This window comes from Schistocerca cancellata, chromosome 1 (assembly GCF_023864275.1).
Source record: "Schistocerca cancellata isolate TAMUIC-IGC-003103 chromosome 1, iqSchCanc2.1, whole genome shotgun sequence".
NCBI lineage: Eukaryota > Metazoa > Arthropoda > Insecta > Orthoptera > Acrididae > Schistocerca > Schistocerca cancellata.
The window spans coordinates 163,515,917-163,534,714 of NC_064626.1; the positions used below are offsets into that span (position 1 = coordinate 163,515,917).

The 18,798-nt window shown below is 37.3% G+C and overlaps 1 protein-coding gene across 3 annotated transcripts in view; it reads left to right on the forward strand.

The window, feature by feature from the left end:
* The window catches only part of LOC126167993 (zinc finger protein 91-like), a 173,979-nt gene that overhangs the window by 47,202 nt on the left and 107,979 nt on the right, over window positions 1-18,798 (forward strand). For all 3 annotated transcript variants that reach the window (XR_007535454.1, XM_049920521.1, XM_049920522.1), the window contains one exon: window positions 7,603-7,983. Coding sequence is in view for 2 of the 3 variants with exons in the window: in XM_049920521.1 (XP_049776478.1) it covers window positions 7,603-7,983 (381 nt within the window). In the remaining variant the exon portion in view is untranslated. The remainder of the gene's footprint in view (window positions 1-7,602; window positions 7,984-18,798) is intronic.

Consider the following 18,798-nt stretch of genomic DNA (forward strand, 5'->3'; position numbering starts at 1 on the left):
TTGCTGCAGTTTCAAGTTTTATGCTGAGGATCCTGCCTAACCACACCCTCAGAAAACACAGCAAACAATTTTTGGTGACCAATATTACATGTGAGAGCTTAGCTTTTCTTGTAGGTATACTGTATATATATTAATTTAAACCATTAACTTTTCATATTTGTGTGCTCGTGGTACTTGTAGTGTGAGCTATGGTTGGTTGACAAAAATGCGTTGCAATCTCGATTTGAATGCCTCAGAACTACAGTGCTGTATTTGGTGGAATTCGTGTTTATACTTTCGTAATACAAAGATTTGCATTGTAAATGTTGCCACACATTAAACATCTTTCCAAAACACATTATTCTTTGCTAGGTTTTGTTTCCATAACGTAGGGAAGTTCTATACCATTGGATAAAATGTTTACCATTCAAAGGATTGATAAGTTTCACTACTCTAAGGGAAAGTACATTGTCATTTGACGTGGGAAAAAAATGTGCTTTCACCAGGGGTGTAGTCTATTTTGACCCAGGAAAAAGCTTATTTTCACCTGCGAAAAAGAGCATTTTTAATTGGGAACTGTGGGAAAAATTCAGATTTTTATTTTATTTTATTTATTTTTTAATTTTTATACACCCTGAGTATTCAGTGTGTACACCAAACAGTGTCATGTTGGAATCACATTCAAGACCAAATCTGAAGGCCTGTCAGTGAAATAAAACACTTTATCTCTGAAAGCACATTAATTATGAACACCAGTTTACAGCCAGAACAGAACAGAACTCGTAAACAAAGAGTGCATCTGTTTATACAATTTTGGAATATTCCAGATTGCTTGTATTTATACATACATAGAATATTCCAAAATATACAAATGTAAGGTATTTCTAGAAGCTTCTGGAACTGATCATACTAAATAACAAATAATTGTTTGTGGGCTGGTTTGAACTGGTAACCAGCAACACTCCAGCCAGTGACTCTAACCACTACACCACACTGGGTACAGCACATCTCCCACCAATATTATCATCAGGGAGCTAATAATGGATCTGGATCACGTAAATGCAAATTAATTTGAGTTATAGTTAATTTTATAGCTTATTGGCTTTTTCTACTCTTGAGATTAGTTCTGAAGTCCCCCAACCCCCCCCCCCCCCCCACCTTAGAATATGTAATTTGTGAAATAAACTGTGTTATCTTTTGTGTTCAACATTTTATGACTGCTGTCAGCCCATCTATATCTGGATCAGAATGACAAATTGACAGCCATTTGTTTACAGAAGAGTTAATAGTATCAAATGGATATTAAATTGAGAAAGAAATTTTTGAGTGTGTATGGAAATGAATCGTTGACTGTAGCACAACTTAAAAAGAAGAGAATTGGTGAGTTTGAGATGTTGTGTTGTTGAAGGATGCTGAAAATTAAGTTGTTGTTGTTAGTATTATCACCACCATCATACAGCTATACACAACATGCACATTACATACCAAATGTGTTTTTTTTTTTCTTTTGTGTTTAACTCGATAACAAGTTAACAGCAATTGGTGTCGGCTGTGCCCACATCTGCTTTATCGTATTTAGATGGAGCTGAATTAGTAAGTGGGAAGATCAAACACTGCAGCCTTCTTCACTACATTTTGAATTAGAGGGATGGTCTGGGGTGGATATTTATTCCAGCAGTTTTCCACTTTACGGTATCATTCAAAACAATTTTGACTTGAAAATTGGCTCAAGGTGGCTTGTGTGACTTCAGTCATCTAGCAGGTGGATTCTGGAAAGGGCTATTTAGAACTGAGATCTTATGGGTTTTCTCCTGTAATATGGAAGGGGCAGTATGGAATAGAATAGGCAAGCACAAAATGGGAGATGATTTGGCAATTCTAGTAATTGTTCTCATGGCCTCATTCAGATGTATATTTGCATGTGCATGTAATCCCATACAGGGGCACAATATTAAGCAACTGAATACGCAGATGAGATACTGCAGCCTAGCTCATTTATGAAACTGCCTGGCAGATTAAAACTGTGTGCCGGACCGAGACTCGAACTTGGGACCTTTGCCTTTAGCGGGCAAGTGCTCTATCAACTGAGCTACCCGAGCACGATTCACGCCCTGTCCTCACAGCTTTACTTCTGCCAGTACCTCGTCTCCTACCCTCCAAACTTTACAGAAGCTCTCCTGCAAACCTTGCAGAACTAGCACTCCTGAAAGAAAGGATATTGCGGAGACACGGCTTAGCCACAGCGTAGGGGATATTTCCAGAATGAGATTTTCACTCTGCAGTGGAGTGTGCGCTGATATGAAACTTCTGCCAGATGGTGGGTCAGTGGGTTGGTAAGGGGGGGGGGGTGGTGATTAGCAGTCTATCCAATTCATACTGTTGTTGAATAGAGAGATAGGCAGATAGTTAGCCACCTCAGTTCCTTCTTCTTATTCTGTGATTACTGTAGCCTGCTTCATCATGTTAGGTAGTTTACCATTTTGTAATATTTAATTGAAGAATTCTAGAAGTCATTGTTTCATACGGGGGCCTACAGTTTTATTGAACTTTGAATATGCTCCATGGTATCCAGCTACATTATTAGTCCTCAGATTGGTCAGTGCTAAGTTGAGTTCATGTAGGTAAGTCACATGCATAGTGATGGAGAGGTTTAAAACAAGATTTCTTTGCTTATACAATGTAAGCACACTTTTAAATTTCCGGTATTAATGTTTGCTGGCGTTTGACTACAGATGCCTTCAAATTTTCTATGTTCACAGTGTTAATTATGTTATATTATTAATTTCCTGCCATTTACACTTAGTGAAACACTGTCAGTGGTAGTAACAAACAATAAAACAGTGCAATTGACATAAAGTCGTGCTGGGAAGGTATTAGCTTTCAAGAAGTGTTTACAAACGTGACACAGTTAACTTCCTAGGGATCTAGAATGCCTTGCCCTGGAGTGATGAAAGTCCTTAGAGTTCAAATAATTTATGCTGCTAGTGCTTGGTCTCCATAACACTGCAAACATAACAATAATAACTGTATTGTGTGTAGCATTGTTCATAGTTATGTTATTGAACTAAGTGTTGCGTTGGACTAAATTTCAGTATTCATCTGAATGAATGGAAAGCTGGCAACAACAAAGAAGAGCATTGGTAGCTCCTTCTCCATATAATATACATCTAGTTTCAAATCATCACAGGTGTGGTGCCTCTAGTGAAAAGTGTCTGAATTTTATTGTAATTGCTGGTATATTATCTTGTATTAAAAAAAAATATAAAATATATTTTCAGGATATATTATCAAGTGCTGTATGGTGTATAATATGTAGCAATTTGTGAGGTGGTGATTAGGTTAGGGTGTAATAGTACAGTCTAAGTAGCTATGAGTGAAACAAGAAGCAACAGTATTTAAATACAATCACGGTTGTCACATACATGACACTTCAATCAGAATGTGTCCTGATTTTCAAAGTTTTGATTTGATTGGAACCTGACAGCAGGGCTAAAATTTAACTGCACATTTTGGTCCTATAGAATCAAAGAATAGAAAATCCAGGATGGAATAATAAAAAGGATAGGTCAACAGTGTTTCAGTTGTGCCTATCTGTGACTCAACATCTCCGCTGTATACTTAAGTCCCACAGAAGTATATTTCATTATGCTGACACCTATCTGGCTACGTGTTCTGTCACTGGAGGCCATCAACTTATGTAATCAGTCAACATCACTGCTATCGCATCTCTTGCATATTTTTGCTAAAACAATCATTTTTAGCATACAGTGTAGCAAACTTTAAGATTTGAAGTGGCATCATAAGTTTGTGTATGTGACACACATGCAGCTTTTTGGTCTTCTTCAGATTTCTGCAAATTTGTTCATGTGGACATCAAAACTTTTGAATATATTTATGAATTATAAAACCAGATAGAAAACAGTTCACCAAAAATATTTGAAACCAACTCTAATTATAATAAGTAAAACTTATGTGAGGCCAAAGTTCTCAGTTAAAGATTAGTAGCCTGCAATAAAATGACCAATTGATGTTTTGTATGGTATGTTCTTAAAAAGTGATTTCCCACAGTTTACACATTCTCACAAGTTTCACCATTATTTTATACTCCCTTGAAAAGTATAAAAGATGGTTTCACTATAATTGCTTCTTCACATTCAGTAATTTGCCTTCTGCAGTATTGCTTATGAATCGCTGGCGACACAATGTACAAACATACCCAGGTGATAGGGGGCTGGGGTTATTTTTCAAAGTTAATTGACATTACATGGAGTAAAGACATGAGTTACTCATAATACTAATGCAATAAATGCATATAAGCAGATTCTACATAAATCTCTGCACACTGGTCTAGGAATTGCTGCAATTTGTAGAGTGGGCTGCACTGAGTGGAGCCACTTACCACACATTCTCGTTATATCTTGCAAGGAGGGTATTAATATGTTTGATGGTTTGGAGCTGATTAACTTAAAGTCTGGAATAGTATTCTGCCGTTAATACATTGTTTGAGTTGCGTTTAAATATCGGAAGTTCCATAACACCTAGGTGATCTGCTATTGTGACAGGGGTAACCAGTTAAAACCTCTTGGTCTCTTCAGATGTTACGAAAGCTGAAGCTGCGGTGATGCATTTGATACTCCCATGCTGTGAAAGTCTTCCAGTCATTGATAGTGGAGACAATGAAAGTGACATTGTTGAATACCTATTGACAGTGTGTTGCACTTGGGGTCAGGCTCAATAGTGTGGTAGACACTTTACAGTGTCAGATTTTTTTTAAAAAACTAGCTCACTTAAACAACTGCAAATGTGTACTCACTTAATAAACTGAAAGTAACTCCAGTATACAAACAAAAGCTCAGTGAAATTATTTTGTTTACTCGTGTAAGAGAACTGCACAAGAAATGCTGTGAGGTATAATATGTTTGTAAATTGAAGAGCAAGCAGCACTCATGGCGGGGAAAGATGCCTTTCACAGATGAACACTTCAGTTGCATACAGAGTGACTAAGAACCAGTTTACTCTGAAACAGTGTGCAGAAATTTACAGAGAATCTGTTGTTGATATGTGTCTCTTGCTTTAGCATTATTAGTAAATCATATCTGTATTCCACCTACTGTTAATACACTTTGTGAAACACAGCCCTGCCCTAGTATGTCTATGCACTGTCTTGGCAGTGATTCACAAGGTTTGCTGTGGACAGTCTATATAACTTAGTGCAACACCTTGTAGTGACATAGTGGCATAGAGAGAGTGGGGAGTCACCTGCTCCCTCTTCTGTTTGTAGTCTGAGGAAGGTGATAAGTACATGGTACATGGGCACAATCCAACGACCTTATCTCCCCCCCCCCCCACTCCTCCCCTCCCCTCCCCTGCCCTTCCCTCTTGTTGTTATTTACCTCAGAACACAATTTATCTATTAATGCAGCTCTGCTGCATTTAGGTATGGTACACACATTTAACATTTCTTCATAACCTACTTCATTTAACAATAGATATTAATTTTATACCATTAAAACACTATTTTTAATAAGCAGTGGTTTTTTCTATCCCCTGCAACATATCCCCTTCACTCTTAGAGAAAAAACGAACAGGATCGTTTTTGGATAAAATCAAATGTACTTTAATTTTTCACTGGGAAACGTTTTTACTTTAAGCCAATGTTTTAGAGTTATTCAAGAAAAACGTATAAAAGTACCTTGAAACGCCCACCCACTCTCAAGCTCAAACCCAAGCAGCCAGAATTTTTTGTATGTTGTCTGTGGGGCCCTCCCTCCTACCACCGCACAAGAATCTGAAACTATATGAGTGTTTTTCCTTCATTGACTGGATTATGAGGTGATAAAGGTATCTTGACCTAGGACCCTAGGATGTCCATGTCAATTTCAGATTAGACAATGCTGTTTCACCCTGTTGGTGTCTGTACTGGTTTGCTTGGTGCAAAATCTGTTCACTTTGAAACAGGAACAATATGTAATGATCCCATGTGGCGAATCCTTTCAAATTTGCAGTATTACTAAGTTAAGACATGAATGGAACAGTCTTCAGCTGCAGTAATAATTTCCAACAATGTTTAAAACTTTCTCACATAACATTTTTAAGAAGAAATGAAGATAGTTACTACATCTCTCTCTGACATTTTGGTTGTTGTAGATGGCATACATCTGTGTCTTTTAGCATGAGTGACATATTATTATTGTACTTACTGTCCTTCAAATAAACTAAGTGATGGTATAAAAGTTCCATTTATTAATCACAAATATGACTGATCGCGGCCTAAATGAAATTTTATAGCCCTAAAGTTTTAGCAACGGCAAAGAGTAGAGCCCGACTAGATGGTTCCTATAAAGAATAAAGCAATGGCAAAACAGAGGCAAAATGTTAATTAGTTTCAACCTAAGTCTGATTTCTACATCTACATGGTTACTCTGCAATTCACACTTAAGTGCCTGGCAGAGGGTTCATCGGACCATTTTCATACTACTTCTCTACCATTCCACTCTCGAATGGTGCAGAATAGGAATTGGAACCCCCAACAACATGGAACTTTAGAGTTGGTGAATATGACTGGACAGAGTTTCATTTAGATTTTGATCCATTGTATTTGTAATTAATGAACAAAACTTTATATAATTGCCTTTCTTATTTGGACAGTGATGATTGCACTGGGGCTACCTTGCTTGTCAGCTGTCCTCTTCATTTTACCATAAACTGACTTTTGACTTAATGCAGGGAGACTTAATTCCTTACTTGTTCAGTCTGTGGTTGGCACTACAAAATTGGTAATGTTACATTGCCTGGAAATGGAGGTTTAACTGATGCTGGTGTACTACTCTCCATGTTTTTCTCAAAAGCTGGAAATACGTTGGTGGTGTAGACAGACTAGATAGTGTGTATAGCTGAAGACTGCTATTAGTGCTGTAACAACTACATTAATGCCCGCTTTTGTTTACTTTCCTGCTGTATAACCTACTCTATATACTGCTGATACAGTTTTCCTTATTGTCATTGTTGCTGATTTTTCAAAATTGAAGAAATAGCTGGTCCATGATTAAGCTGACACTTTCACCTAGGCTAATGGAATATATGTAGGCAGCCTCTTCACCACTTTTGTTTTGGTGCCGACACCAGCTTGAGTAGCAAACTCGTTAGGAATCCATTGCGTACAGTTACAGTGTGAATAATACAATGTCTGATTAATGCAGGGTTGTCATAGGCTAGCAAAATTCTGATATATTCACAAGTCATATCAAACTGCTAATAGCTGTTGTGTATCTCTTTAATCTTCTCATTTTGTATCGTAAATAAACAGTTAGCTCATAGTCTTCGATCAGAGCTTCACCTTGACTTCATAATTGGGGTCACAACATGCTGTTCACATTTATTTACTAACTTGTGGCCACTAACATTTTTTTCCCTTAGAAACTGATTTTGTCTCAACATTTTTACCACTAGTAATACATTATTTTCTGTAAACCATTACAGTTGAAATTTATGCTTCCAGTGTGTTTATGAAGGAACTGCATACTGTAAAATTATATTTTACATGGGATGAGACCATACTGTGCATTTCTTGGGAGCCATGTAAAAAAAAAAATGTTAATATAATTTAGCTTTTTTGTCTTCCAGCATGTGCCTGTGGAAATAAAACAGGAAGAGATAGAAGTCTCTGATGGAAGTGATAATGAATATTCACATAATTCTCAAGTTGCTGGAAGTTCCACTCAGGTTGACTCAGGATTGAGCAAAAATGTAGTAAAGACTGAACGAGAAGGTTCAGGAACTGAAGCTGGCAACCATCACGGTCAGTCGCAGCGGCTAACACGTCGTCCACGGAGACTCTTCCTTGCTCGTAAAAAACGTTTTGGGCTAAGTTCGGGTGGATCGAAAATATTCCCTTGTCATGTCTGCAATAAAGGTTTTGGGAGAAAATCACACGCAATTCGCCATGAAATGTCACACAGCCATATGATTCAACTTTCTCAGACAACTTCTGGAAATTCCTGTTTGGTGAGTGACTTAACAATATTAAGATGTTATACCTATTTCTCAAGTGTTCAATAGTTGCTCTGATTTCAGAGTTCATGAACTGTCATAATGACTAAGAATACAAATTGCAACATTTAAATGTGCAATAATAAAATATGAATTTGAACTCAAACTTTGAACATAGAATTTTGAGAGAGAAAATAAATTAGATGAATTTTTGTGTTACGAAGAAGAAAGTGGTAGAGTTGCCAGTGAATATGTAAACTGGCACAACTGATTGCAATTCAATTAAAAATCATTCTCGGGTGTGGTAGCTGGTTGTGCCAAAGAAAGTCTGGTTATATAATAAAATGTATGAAGTTGGACAATTTGTGTCATCATTAGCTGGACTAAAAAGAAGATGAATGTGTGCATCTGAGTGTGAACAATTTATTTTCAGGTAACCCATCTTTTTCGATTCTTAGCTCAATGTTTTAACTGTGGGGGGAATCACATAAATTTTTATGTTAATTATAAGCATAACTCTCCAAAGCAATAATTTTTAATCACAGCTTCTGTTATCAGTCACCTTGTTTCTTATATTTCATTTCGTATCGAATATTGTTACAAAAAGACAGAGTGGCTGGTCAATACTCAACTTTGAGAGGTAAAATTCTAAGAACTATTGATATACTCTGATTAAAATTGACGTTTCAGCAAGTCTAATGGTAGGAGCCAGGTGTGAGCCAATCATAGTTGTTTCTCAAGCATCACATACTCACTATGTTGCCTGCTTTGTAGGTTTTTTAGGTACAGTAAAACCCCTATTTTATGTATTCATGGGGATTCAGACTTAAAAACCACAAAATTGAGGAAAATGCAGAATCGAGAAAAATGTTGAAACTCCCAGAATAGAGCAAAAACTTGTGGAATTGACATACATGATTATAAATCATAATCCTCAAAAATACATTGCATAAAATCACCATAAGTGAAGGAAATACAATCTACAGTATCATGTTTATACAATAATTTGTGGTAATGAATTTCATCAGCTCCTTAAAAAAAAAATGGATGTGTAACAGAAAGTAAAAACTCATCAAAAAATTGAAATTCATATCTGTCTACAAGGTAATTGAGCTATTTTCCGACATGCTGCAACCACCAATTATACATTAAAACACACTTTTTGAGACATCTTTCCTTTTGTTCACCTAGAAAAAAAGCAGAAATTGATGAACATAGTGAATTAAACTGAAAACTGAAGTACAGTGAAAGGCGTCAGAATCTAACATGGGAGCATGTGTGCATTTTCCTTTCGTAGCCAATGGTAGTTTACTTTGGTTGACTAGACTTCAAGCCATGTACACACTAAGCTTGAAACATGTTTTCAAAACATGTTTTCAAAACATGTTCCTGGCTATTTGATGTGGACACCATTTCAAAACATCTTTCAAAACACAGAAACATCTGTCCATAGCAGTGTCTGTACAGATCATAGGAAATAATGTTTCAGGCCAGCTACCAGTTGTCACCACTGCACGGCACAAGTGTATGTTTGTATATCACATTGTGTCATCTGTTGTACAGAGTTGTTAAGTGTTTTGATTTCTAGAGCTATATTTTTTTCTATTAAAAAAAAAAATCTGTGGATGTGGCAGTAAACTGTCGAGCTGTTATCGTTGTACCAGGCTGATGGCTGCATGTGGAATATATGATGCTAGCAGTACAAGGAGAGCAATAAAACGACACCCTGCAGAAAACTGTTGCTACATTTGGTAGAATATGCAGAAAGACTGCGAAGAAAAGAAAATTAGGTCATTTGTCATAGCTTGCTTTGAAATGTGAAATAAATACTCAAGGCTCTGGAATATTTCTTCCATTAAAAAAAAAGAAATAAATAAATAAAATTAAAAAAATTAAAAAAAAAAACCGTAAGGTTAGCAGTGTGTTTGGTTGTAATTGCTTTCTTGAAATTTCTGTCTTGTTTTTAGAGAAACAGTGACACCATATTTCCCAGGAATTTAAATTCGTTAGATGATATCAAAGTGAAATTACAGAAACTAGAACTGTCTTACATACTCCATATGCAGCAAGTTTTTCCCACCAGTTGTTCTATAGAATATTTTCACTCACCGGAGATGTCTGCATGTAGAGCAACAAATTGATTTTGTACAACAACTAATACAATTTTGTCACCCGTTGCCAACTACTGTACAACCCTCCATCAAAATAATATCACAGTTTTAAAACCAGTTACGAAATTCTTTCGTAAATGCAACCTTATTCTTTAAAAGTATGAAACACTGAGAGAAGCTTATGGCTTTCTGATCACAAGTCACAAGAAATAAATAAAACAAATAATGAACGATGATGATGTCTTTCGTTTTGTTTGTATGAACCTTAGAGTATTAATAATGCAACAACATGTATTACAATTTCTTCATCTATAGGCATGACGTGGCAGGTAATATGAAACGACACAACAAATAGTGTTGCAGACAATGTGAATACACTGAGAAATGTTTGCTGTCAGTGTGGACAGAAACAGAGACAAGAAATAGTTGGAAAAAGATTCAAAACACTGGAGGAAATACTGTTTCCAACAGAAACATATTTCCTGTGGCAGTGTGAATGCCGCTTTACGCTACTTTTGGCACTTTGATTATTCATTTCCAGCGTAGTGTGTGACATAAGTGCATACTGCACTCATATGTTCCAAAGCAATGGTGCATTACAAATACTATATCACAAATATGTCACACTTATCATTAAATGTCAATTAATAAAACATCAATAACATAAGGCTTCAAGAGATTTTATGACAACTAATGCACAATACAAAATTTAGATGAATAAGCTGTAGCGTAATGGATAACCTCGTGGTTAGTGGCTTTTGAGGTTATAGGTTCACAACTTGCTGCATCCCAATATTTTTTGGTATTGCATTCATTATGACCACAATACATACATTTCCACAATATTCGATATTATTAAACAATTTTGTCTAGTTAGAGAACAAAGGATGAAATAAATATTTGCCTGTTTATTTCTGAATATATGGTTATAGGTTCACAACTTGCTGCATCCCAATATTTTTTGGTATTGCATTCATTATGACCACAATACATACATTTCCACAATATTCGATATTATTAAACAATTTTGTCTAGTTAGAGAACAAAGGATGAAATAAATATTTGCCTGTTTATTTCTGAATATATGGTGATTTCTGAGTGTGCGGTTAGGCAGGAATCTTAAGAGGACAGCTACAGTGCTGCAAGTGAAACAGTGAGCAGTAACATTCATATTCTTCCTTGTCACAAATATTTTGCACATTGCACAACTACAAACATATTTCCATTAACATCAAATTGACACTATAGTGATCGACAAATCAATAGCCTCATTCCTGGTCACCTTCACAGCGCCACAATGTCACGATTACGTCAATTTCTGCAAAAACTAGTGTGAAACGTACTCGACCCATTATCATTGTTCAGTGAAGCTAAACTTTGCAAGTTGTGTTGGCAACGCAGATCGTGGATTATGTCAAACTTTCCGCTCCCTTGTCTCCCCTCTCCGAAACGGCATGAAATATTCCCTTAACAGTGCCATCAGCCATGGTGCAAATTGTTTATCTTTTGTGCCATTATAGCTCATTCAGTCACATCAAATGTCAAAAGAAAAGAAAACAGGGATGAGTTCAAGCCAGATGTGGAGTAAGAATGTGGAATCGAGTAAACTTTGCTGAAAAAAATGTAAAAACAGGCAATTTTTAGCATTAATGTTATGGGTTTTTCACAGGGGCTACATCTACATCATCATGCATACTCTGCAATCCACCATACGGTGTGACGGAGTTTATGGTGAAGAATTGTGAAAAACGTAAAATTGGAGAAAGTAAAATCTAGGTTACACTGTATATGCAGACCATTGTAAAGTTGACTACAAGCTAGTAATACTGACTCCCACCACTGCAATCTGTCAATCACAAAGTTTTAATCAGAGTATAATCACACATGAAAATACAAAACAATCAGTTAATTGACAAAGGCTCAACCACTGTGGTTTTGAACTGCAAGAGTTACCTGATGGAAGGCATTTGTCAGATTCATCCACCTCTGAACCATGCCACAGTGACCCAATTCCAGGAGTATAAAAGGACCTCAGTCTCTTCTCAAATCCTAAGGCCCATCCCAGAACGTCCCCCCTGAGTCTTATATCGCTTCTCACCCCTACCTCTCACCAGACTCCTACCTTCTACATGCTTCCTAAAGTCCATAACCACCCAGGACGTCCCATTGTGACCAGTTATAATGCCCCCACTGAGAGAATTTCTGCTTTCATGGGCCAGCATCTGCAACCTATTATGGATAACTTACCCGCATATATCAAAGACACCAACCATTTCCTCCACTGACTCTCCAAAGTTCCTGTTCCTTTATCACTCAAAACCCTGTTCATCACTATTGACGTCACCCTCTTGTAGACTAACTTCCTTAATGCCCATGGACTTGCCCTTATTGAACATTACTTTTCCCAACATCTGACCGATTCCAGACCTACAACCTTCTAATGGTCACTAAGAGCATCCATATCCTCACCCCAATGACTTCAACTTTGAAGGCATCACCTACACACAAATCTGTGATGCAGTAATGGGCACCTGCATGGCACCATCCTGTGCCTGCCTACTCATGGGCCATCTAGAGGAATTCTTCCTAATCACCCAGAAAACCATACTCCTCAACTGGTTCAGATTCATTGATAATACTTCGGTGATTTGGACCGACGGTGAGGACACCTTATCCACTTTCCTCCAGAACCACAACACAGTCTCCCCCAATCGCTTCACCTAGTCCTCCTAAAACCAGTGGGTAACCTTCCTTGATGTTCATCTCCACCTCAAAGATGGCAGCTTCAGTACCTCTGCCCATATCAAACCTACCAACCACCAAAATACATCCACTTGACAGCAGCCACCCATTCCATACCAAGAAGTCCATCCCATAAAGCCTAGCCTCCTATGGCTGTCACGTCTTTAGAGATGAGCAGTCCCTCTCCAAATATGCCTTGGCCCTCATTGGGGACCTTACAGACTGAAATTAGCCTCCCAACCATGTACAGAAACACATCTCCCATGCCTTGTCTTTCCAGTCACCTACTACCTCCCACACTCCCACCCACTTGCCACAAAGGAGCACTTGCATCACGACTCACACAGGACTGGAACAACTGAATCACATTCTCTGCCAGGGCTGAGACTACATTTTGTCATGCCCTGAAACGCAGAATATTCTACCAACTATCTGTCCCACCACTCCCATAATGGTATTTACCTGCCCACAGAATCTACACAATTTCCTTGTCCATCCCTACTCTACCCTTCCTCCTAACACCTTGCTTTGTGGCTCATATTCCTGTAACAGACCTATATGCAAGACCTGTCCCATATATTCTCCCACCAGTGTTGCTAGTGTTAGCTGTTGGGTGCATTCAAGTCACATGGGGCACTTGTTCTGTAATGCATGTATACAGGGGCACGGTTGCCGAAACATTTAGTAGTATGATTTCTTTCTTGCACGCACCTAAATGCGATGATAGCAAGAAACTAAAGACAAAAATACAAACACAACTGTATTATTCAGTTATTGACATTGTCACAAAGATCTTTCAGAGAATTGGGCATTAAAGACTTGAACTGTGGAGATCAACTTACAGGTTAGAAGGTTGCATTTTACTTTGTAATAATGTGTTGGCAGACAATAGACATGTCATCTGAGATTTTTCTCCTTATTTTAATGTGCACATCAAAGTTGCATATAGTTTATTGCTGGGCTATGTAAATTATAAATGTAAGTTACAGTTGCCTTAATAGATAAAATATTTTTTCCAATTCGCCGTGAACAATATTTCAAATATCCCTTATAACGTCCATCAGAATTAGTACCGACCCTTGAATAGGCGGAATTTCATATTTCTAATTTAGACCATCTTCACTTTGCCAAGTGCTGCACTGTTTAATGTTCACTTATGCTATACTACCTGTGTACTGACAGGAGCCCTATTGTAGGCATGTTCTAGATAGTGTCATTTCTGTGCATGTTATTGATAATTTTAAAGACGGGCTTCTGCATCTGCTCCTCTTGAAGTAACTCGAATGATACGAACTTGCATAATTTGAGCCATGTTGTTGTTACAGATTGTAACCCTACAGCAACTGATCTTCGGGGATTGACCATTCCCGTGCTTCTGTTGCCAAAGTTTGCTCATTAATGTTTGGAGTAAGTGAGTAATTTGGGCGGCCCATCACATTTTCACAGCACTTGCCACACTGAGATAGTGACACACTGCAGCGAGTGACAGGGACAGTCAAATTTAAATAACCAGTTCTGTTAATTATGAAAATACTAATCTTTTTTGTTGCTCTTCTTTGTTGTGTATCGATGGCTCATTGTGCATTTTCATTCTGTGATTTATCTTTCTATAATCATGTACAGGATGATCGGGTTGATGTTTCAATACTAATATGAATTCTGGTGGACTTCCTGCAGAATTACGCATATATTTCAGTCATTTCACTTCACAATACAAATCATTAAAACACACACAACTCATTCTCCATCCCTGCACTTCAAACGTGTGCAATCAACTACACAAAATAACAAAGCTTTACCTCTAACAACATGTAACAAAGTAACAAAGAAATTACTAGCGTATATCGATCTGTTTATGCAAGACAATCTTTGGAATGTACATTTCATAAGTAAAATACAATTTATTGGCCATCTTTTTTGAGAAGTCCATAATTGTGGTTGCAATTACATTAAGTGTTTATAAGTATTGGCATTTAAACATATTCACATAGCTGTATATTACTGGATTTTTGGTTTTTATGTCTTCGGTGCAGTATCGTTCATTTCATACGATCCAAGATCGATTAGCACATTTATCTCATCATAACCAATTTTATTACAGTGGGAAAAAATTTCTTTGCATTCTTTAATCCTTTCAGACATGAATTTTTTTCAGGAGCAAGAAATATTTTTATTTATTTGGTAATGCTCTTCAGTGATTTTTTAAAGAATTTAGACACAAGATTTATACAAAAATATGTACATGTTTCCAAAACATACTTTCTACAGTTGACTTAATTTTATGGACTAATATAACTAATTATGAAATAGTCTATTGTAATTAAAGTAAAATGATGATTCAATATTTACCATGCAAAATAATAATAATAATGATAATAATAATAATGATGATAATAATGATAATAATAATGATATTAATGATATTAATAATAATAATAATGATATTAATAATAATGATGATATTAATAATGATGATGATGATGATGATGATGATGATGATGATGATGATGATAATAGTAATATATTTAACTATACAGTGGAATATAGTGAACAAAACACATCTGTGTATTCTAGTGGCCACGAGCTGCTGTGAACTGCTACATTAACTTGCTTATATTTTCATAGTGTTGTCCAACAGTTGGCAGCATTTGCACATGGTGAACAGGTTTCCATTGGGGAAAAAATACTTCGGTTGCATCTGAGATACAGAATAAGTTACTGTACACAAGTGTCTGAAAGAGTTAAGCCAGTATAAAATGCATAGGAAAGTGTCCCAGCATGACTCTCCTTCCTCTTCCATTAATTGGTGGTGCTCAGGAAAATGATTATGCTTGTAACTTATTTAATTTACTGTAGGGTTCTTGAACGACATGTCAGATGTGTCTGTATGTGGTAGTAATGTGTATGTTTCGAATAAAAGTTCTCCTTTGTGATTTTCAGTATGACAGTAATCTCTTCCATAGTATTTCTTGGGTATTTTTTGAAAAGTCATTTAAACAAACTGACTACAAATATTATAACTGATATGTGCGTCTTCTCATTTCTGCACCTATTTACTTTAGAATAAGTTCTTAGTCTTTGCAGCATATTCAGCAGTATTTCACAGAGAAATTTTGCTTGTTGCCTCCATTATAGCTTAAGTACATCTATAATCTTTCCAATGAACTACAATCAAGACATTATCTCTACCCAGAAAGATTCCATCTTATTGGAGTTTGCAGAGTTATGTTTTTTGTCTGGCATCACTAATTAGTGATTTGTCTTTCATTAACGCTGTTCTTGAACCTCAAACAACGGAAAAGCCTGGATGGAATAACGACAACATTTTGAAAAGGATTGACTGCTCTCACCATATACAAAGGTGGTGTTGACTTGCAGACAGTAACAACAAAAAGGCTGCTATACACTGAGTTTTTGACCAAAATGCCTGCTTCTAAACTAGAAAACAGACACACATTCACAGAAGCACAGCTCTCACACATGACCACTGTCTCTGGCCACTGAGGTCGGCCTCATAGACAGTTGGTTGTTACTGTGCAGTAAATAAAAGTTCCTAATCTGGTTGCAGTCAATATGTTGAATTCAGTGTTTCCTTCCTCCTTTTAAATTAATTTACTGTATTATCAACAAGTACAGGTTATAGCATTGTATGAAACATTACCTTATCAGCTGGATAGCATTTTCAAGGACAAGTTTTGAGGGTTGTGCTTGTGTAAATGTATGTGAGTTTTCTACTTCTGAAGATCCAGAAGCTAAAATATTTCTAGCATTTACAGCCTCAGTGGCCAGAGACTGTATCATGTGTGAGTTGTGCTTGCATGAATGTGTGTGTGTTTCCTACTTCAGAAGAAATCATTTTGGTTGAAAGCTGTCAGTCTTTTTGTTGTGCCTGTCTCCAACTCGACACCACCTCTATATAGTGAGTAGCAGTCTATCCTTTTCATAATGTTGTCGTTTTTGAACCATAGTTGGAAAATTTCATTACCACAGGAAGGAAAATTGTTATTTGTATCATCTCAAAATATTAAGAGTGGCAGTGCATGTGAGTGCAGTATTTTTGATAAACACATCACTCTCAAGTAGCTTGATAAAAATATTCCACCATGAGATAGGCTTTTGAGTTGGTAATAGTGACAAAAATGTTGAGTGTGGCTTGAGTTGCATTTATGTGTGTGTGTGTGTGTGTGTGTGTGTGTGTGTGTATGAAATACGTGCAAATGATATCACGACACTTACGCTGTGCTGTGGTCCCCAAGAACGGTGTGCTGCCTATGAGTGCAGAACAAGGAGTAGCGGATGCGAACGAAGAGGCAAATTGGTAAGCCAGAGTGGCCACAATTTGAATTTAGTGGTTTACATATAAAATGAAGAAAAAACAAAATATTACAAAAAAAAAACCAAACAATAAGTTAAAACTGCATTGTGCATAATAGTGGAGCGTATTGAACAGGTTGGTCCAGAACTGTGGTAAAACTGAGTGGAAGGAAATAGATTCAGCTCTTAAGCTGTAGCATGTTGCTTGTAAAACCAAAGTTTTGATATTTTCGTGTATCCTTTCTTTGTCTACTGAGGCTGCTACACAGAGTTGGTGCAGAACAGTAAGATTAATGAAAAATGTTCACATTTTTGTTTTTCATAATTAGTGTTCATGAATGATTTAATTAAGATTTATGTGTGTATGTGAATTTTGGACTTCCATACTTTAAAGTGTACCAATTCATGCAATTAGGTAATGATAACTAAATATGGATATTTGTCTCGTAAAAAGATTCTTTAAAATTCAAGACCCTTCTTGGTAATTTGTGAAATATGGAAAGGATAGGTAGCTGCTCATCATGTAGAGGAGGCATTGAATTGCAGACTTGCACAATGAAAAAGAATGCTAGAAAAATTCCAGCTTGTGGGTTTTCTGAAGTAGAGAACTCCTGAAAATTCCTAAACGTTCATATAAGCATAACTCGTACACGCACTTGGCTACTGTTACCTCCAGGTGATAATAACATTATGTACTTGGAAAGATCTTGTTTCCTCCCAGTCCCTACAGGGAAATACTTTCTCACAACTAACCTTACCAATCAGACTCAATCCAAAAGCAGTATTGAATGTTGTCTGACACAATTAACTCTTCCAGCCAACTGTGATCCATCCCCACTACCCCTCAGATCTCCCCCTGTTAACTTCCCAGAATTTTTAACCTTGAACATTTCCCCATCATCATTCCCCAAAGCCCTCAACATGAAAACTAATCTTGCGTGTACAGAAATGATTAAAATTCACCATCTAAAAAGTGATTCCGATCATGCAGTCCTATCTGTAGACAAATGCTCCCCCATTGTGGATTCTGAACCACAGTGATTGCCTGACAGAGGGATTCTGCCAGCTATCAGATATGCTCACGTAAAAGTCTTGCCACAGTATCTGCAGGGCCTCTGGTCCCAGTTCAAATCCTTAGGCCCATATCAGAACTTCCCCTGATGCGCACCACTCTGGCACTCATATTTTCTACGTGCTTTGACCAAGCGAGGTGATGATGCAGTGGTTAGCACATTGCACTCGCATTTGGGAGGACAACAGTTCAAACCCATGTCCAGCCGTCCTGATTTAGGTTTTCTGTGATCTCCCTAAATCGCTTCAGGCAAATGCCAGGATGGTTCCTTCGAAAGGACATGGCTGACTTCCTTCCCCATCCTTCTCTAATCCAATGGGATTGATGACCTCGTTGTTTGGTCTCCTCCCTCAACTGTATCAACCAACCTTGTATGGGCTTATGTATTTTAGGAAACCTCTCAGGGCACCCCATTCGGACCAGTTTCTGTGCCCCCATGGAGTGAATCTCTGCTCTCGTGGCCCAACACCTTCAGTCTGGTACCCAAAACCTCTCCTCCAATGACATTCCATAGTTTCTGTTCCTTTACCATCCCTGCTCCTTGCTCGTCGCCATCAAACCCATATCCCTCTGCTCTGACATCCACATTCC